Below are 5337 nucleotides of genomic sequence, written 5' to 3'. Positions count from 1 at the left end.
CTGAAATTCTAATCTACCCAGCATGCACTATTGTGAGAAGCTCTTGAGTTTGAAATGGGGATGTGGAAAGGGGAGGCTCCAGGACCTGCTGTGGCTCAGCTCATAAGAGCAAATTGGGAATAGGGACATAGAGAGCTGTAAGACAATACATGACACCTACATTCTAAGCTTAGCATGTGATAGAAAGGAAGTGTCCCCCTCTCCCTCAAACACCCTTCTCTGAAGTCCTGGATCTGCTTCACCTGCCCAAAGGTCTATCATGTCCTGCCCTGCCTCCATATAAACCACTGCTAGGCCCTGGCACCTTGCCACAGAGCACTACTCACGCAGGAGAGATTGGCTTCCTTGGGCTCTTTAGAGCTTTGCTACTATGATGATGGGGACAGGGGACATTACAAGGGTTTACAGTTATGCCTCACAAGTTCTAACAGGAGAGAGAAACCATAATACATGGGATCAGAGTCTGTGGAGGAGGTGGTGATAGGCAAAGGCAGGACTGGCAGCTTAGGTGGAACTTTTTTTTTTTTTCTGGTAGCTCCGAAACCTGTCCTGGATGGCAATTGCAGCTCTCTCTGTCTCAGGTGCCGTCATATCAATGTTAATCTCAATCTCTTCTTCTGGGTTGGCAGTAACATTCCCTGCGGACAGGGGGGGTCCATTACTCAGCCTCAAGGCTCTTGTTTCCCACCAGAGCCACCCCTAGTTTCTGACACAAGTCCTAGACACCAAGCAGGGGGATCACTATTCTCCAGGAAGAAACTGGCTCACTCTTAGGTCTCAGTGACTGCTAACTGGATTCTTTTACTTCTCCCAGTCCCTTATAGCTATATCACCCTGATGGCTGAGGCAGGGGCAATTCTGAGGGTTGATACTGCCTCAGGGACAGGGTGGAGAAAATAGGAATAGAAGATTACACAAGAATCAGGGTCTATGGAAAAGGGTGCAAGGGAAAAGGGGAACTAGGAGAAAGGTTCAGACTGGTGGCTCAGGAGCTGGGATCTTTTTTCCTTTTCTGGAAGCGGCGGAACTTGCCCTGAATGGCAAGTGCGGCTTTCTCTGTCTCGGGTGCAGTCAGATCAATATCAATTTCTTCTTCCTCACCCTTCTTGGCATCCGTTTTCTCTGCGGACAGTAAGGAGGACCCCTGGGTGAGTTTACCAATGCCATTTCCTTTTCCCTTCCAGAAACCAATAGATCATTAAAATCCCCTATTTTGCTGGGTTCTCTACCCCTCCCACACCCAGAGTTTCCTGAGTGATACTGCTTTATGAATTTAAACAAGGTACTTGGGTTGGGGACTGTCCATGCTATGCCGGGAGGAGATTTTCCACCTCAAGACCAAGAGATAGGGCTTTAGGCATTAGACTCTTAGTTTCTGCAAGGCCAAAAGCACCATCCTTGTCTTCTGACCCCTCCCTCCTGCCCATCAAGTTCCTGCACTGATGGATGAGGCAGGAATTCAACAATCTATTCCTTCCTACAGTTTTGGCTCCATCCCTGATTTAATCCCAAAATGAGTGTTCAAAGTTAAAAGGTAAAGAACTTTCCTCCCCTGGGTCTTGGAAATACAGCTTGAGAAAGTAGAAAAGTGGTCAACCGCTCTGGCCTACAAAGTCCTTTTGCTCATCCAAATCCCTGCTCATACTTGGTGCAGACCAGTGATGCCACTGGTTGTTTTCAGGAGTCTCCACACCAATGATACACATTCTTTTGATATCACTGCTCCACAAACTGCTCAGTTCAATACTACTCACCTTTTTCTTCTGGACTGGATGCCTGGTTGGCTTTTGGAGATTCGTTGGTGCTGAGCTGAGGAGAAAAGATAAGAATGGAAGAGATCCTTAGAAAAGAATGCACAAGTGGACATGAGAAGCAGCCTGCTCTTAGCCCACTATCCTTCCTAATTCTCCTTCCTCCAGCTACAATGGCTTCAAGAGTCTTGGGTTTGGAAGAAAAGCTATAATACAGAACTCTCCAGTATTGTCTCCTTTTAGACATTATTGTGGTACTTTGGACAGCATGTTAACATTAGCTTCATTCAATGAAACCTTAATAATAATCACAAACTCAAAAGAAAATTTTAAGCAGGTGTGGTAATAGTCAATTCTGACCTTACCAAGACTTAGTAGAAACAGTTTCTACTAAGAGGAATACTTTCAAGAGGTTCTGGTCACATCATGTTCATAGTTAAGTGTTCTTGTCTTTTTTTTAAGTTTCTTTTACAAAAAAGGAAATGAAATTTAGCAAAGTTATACTTTTTAACAGAAAAAAATTTTAAAATGAACTAGTGGCTGTTTGTTAAAAGAAAAAAAAGATCAAGCTATGTATCTGAATGCTGGCTTTGCTATTTCTTCAATGACTGAGGACAAGTCACTTGCCTTCCCTGGGCTTCAGATTTCTTCTCTATAAAATGAGAATGTTTGGCCATTCCTCTATCAAGTCACTCACTTTATTTCCAGCTAGCTGACAAAAAGAGCTGCTAGAAATATTAGAGTACAGATGAACCTTTTTGTCTTTGGCCTCCTTGAAGCATATGCCCAACAGTGGGATTTAGGGATTAAAGGGTATGAACACATACACACACACAGAGTATAATTCCAAATTGTTTTCTAGAATGGACCATTTCAATAGTGTATTTCTGTGCCTTCTCTCCTGTACTAGTTCCACCTCATTTCAACTTTGCCAACTTAGTGTTGGCAAAGGCAAACTTCAGAATTGTATTAATTTGACATTTCTCTAATTAATGATTTGAAACAGTCATATGGTTAATAGTTTGTAATTTTTCTTTTGAGAACTATTTATTTATTCCTATCTTTTGATCACTTACTAACTACAACAATGTAGACAAAAACAATAATAAAACAAAGATAAATATTATGTAGTTAAAATAACCAATCTTGCCCCACCCCATTCCCCAGAAGAAATGAGGAAAATACACCTCCATCCTTTTTTAGGGTAGGGGGTAGTCTATGGATGTGGAAGGTTGCATAGAATGTCCCCAATTCAAATCAGTTGGTGTCAAAGTTGGAATTTGAACCCAAATCTTCCTGGCTTTGAGGCCTCTCTGCACAGAATCTGGACTCGGAGGACATGCACTTGAATTCTGGATCTGCTACTCAACTGTGACACCTTAGGCAAGCCATTTAACATTTCTAGGCTTACTTGTCTGATATCTGTCAAATGAAGGGGCTTAGACTCAATGATTTGTAAGGTCGATTCAGTGATCCTCTTCTCCACCTCTCATACCAGAAAGTTAATTTATCCACTCATCCACCATAACCTAAAGACAGATACAGGAGCTAAAGCCTTTATTCCCTCCCCCAGTGCTCTCCCCAAGAAAGGTTCAGGGCCCTCTCAACTCAAAAATCTTCCATAGGAGCCCCTACTTTCTACACTGTGATTCTTGGGGCCACAAGGGATTTCTTCCTTTCCTTCTTTAAAGGGGAAACCAACCAGGTAAGTGTATACTTGGGACTATCCCCTAAGGAAGTAGAGACCAAATTTTATAGTTTAGAGAGGAAAGGGGCCTTTGAAGTTTTTTTTAAAACCCTCTTATTTTACAGACAGGAAAATAAATCCCAGAAAGGGGAATAGCAGAATTAGGATTTGAACACTGGTCCTCCACATCTACGTCTATCACTTCTGCATCTCCTCCTGACTCTGGGTCCTTATATTCATCCCTTGAAGCAGATCGTCTTCATGTATCACCAATCCAGAAGGCTAACAATAGCCAAGCTCTGGCAGTGCTCCTCACTCTGGCACTCTGCCAGTGCTAGGGGCTGCACACACAGCGAGAGCCTGACATGGAGAAGGTAAGGGGGCAACAGGGACAGAGCCACCAAGCACCCTGACATGAGCAGAATGAGGGAACTAAGCAGAGAAAATTCCTATGCGCTGACTCTTCATATGCCATTTTCCCTGTTGCCAGTAATCCCCCAGCCCTGATCCTTGCTTCAGCCATTATCCAATTATCTGCTGTTGAGCCTGCTCCCCATAATCCCCCCACCACGCCACTCCCTTCTCTCCCCCATGACAATAACCTGAACCCCAACCCGGAGGCCCAGGAAGGACCTCATTGTAATGTGGCCCACTTTCATCTCTCTCTCTCTTCCTTTACTTTTAATATCGGTTGTCCTTGAGGGTTCTCTAAACATGGATGTATGTCAGGACTGAGCTATATAGGACCCCCTCCTTCCCTCCTCCTCCCCTCACTGCCTGAATCTCTCCTGAGATTACTGCCTCTGGATTGAAGCCACAGCTCAACAGCCGTCTGGCCTCATGGGGACTCCCAGCTCCAATTTGGCTTAAATTGTAAAGAACTACAGTCTAAAACAGCAGATAGTCAGGGGGCTCTACTGGGGGGACCAGCATTTGGCAATCCTCCCCTTCCCCATAGAAGATCCCTGGAACTCCTCCTAGCCCCTGCAGCACCTCCTGCTGGATCCAAATTACTCTATGGTTCTTTCTTCCTCATCTCTCTCCCTTGATTCCTCTCCCTCTCCCCACCTCCCCCAGCACTTAGCTCTCAGAATAGCCACTCTTTTTCTCAATTTAGTTCTTTGTGTTTTTGTTTGTTTTTGTTAGGTTTTTTTAGGGTCAGGAGCTGCCAGCTCCCACCCTCTTTCTGGGACTTGGACCTTCATTGCTAACCCAACAGCTACCCAAGCACCTAACCTCTATTTCCCAAAAGCCCAGAATAATCACCTAAAATAAACAAGGCTCTCTTCTCTTTCTCCACGCCCCCCCCCCAAAATGCAATAGAACTAAAATGACCTAGCTACCCCAAGGGAATAATACTTCAGGAATAATCCCCACTCCAACCCTCCCCAACACACTCCTTCTATTATTATTCTACCTATCCTGCTTCTCTAGTCATGCTATGATTTGTAGTATACCAGAACCTGCAGATTGCCTCAGCCTCTGACACGTTCACTTCTCAGCTATAGCATGTGGTAGGGGGTATTACACAGCATCTATTTGTCCATTTCTCTGCAGCCAAACAAAATGAGGCCCCACATCCCTTAACTATACCACACACAAATATAAAGCCACGAGGGGAATGGCCTACTTATTTATTTCCTACAATCTATGCCTAATTCCCTACTATTCTAGCCATAGAGAAATTACACATTTTCTTCCCAAGCCCCCCAAGATTTGCCCCACCTCTTTCAACCCCTAATATCAAGCTGTCCTGTAGCCATAAATAATAAAAATAGCTAATGGTTATGGCATTCTCTTCTTGGGCACAGAAAACTAAAAGGACAACAAAGAAGCATCCCACATCCAGAGAAGAGAGAGAGAGAGAGAGAGAGAGAGAGAGAGAGAGAGAGAGAGAGA

General features: G+C 44.2%; 1 protein-coding gene across 1 annotated transcript in view; it reads right to left on the bottom strand.

The window, feature by feature from the left end:
- Positions 1–503: 503 nt before the first annotated feature.
- Positions 504–5337, bottom strand: part of PCP4L1 (Purkinje cell protein 4 like 1) — a 14639-nt gene continuing 9805 nt past the window's right edge. Inside the window, exons 2-3 of the mRNA XM_069070519.1 lie at positions 1755–1809; positions 504–1122 (exon numbers count right to left, since the gene is read on the bottom strand). Of these exons, the coding sequence (XP_068926620.1) occupies positions 986–1122; positions 1755–1809 (192 nt within the window). The 3' untranslated portion in view covers positions 504–985. The remainder of the gene's footprint in view (positions 1123–1754; positions 1810–5337) is intronic.

Source organism: Petaurus breviceps, unplaced genomic scaffold, assembly GCF_028583685.1.
Source record: "Petaurus breviceps papuanus isolate PSGF00001 unplaced genomic scaffold, PetGlider_PUasm1.0 90808, whole genome shotgun sequence".
Taxonomy (NCBI): domain Eukaryota; kingdom Metazoa; phylum Chordata; class Mammalia; order Diprotodontia; family Petauridae; genus Petaurus; species Petaurus breviceps.
This window is presented reverse-complemented; position numbering and strand designations above follow the sequence as displayed.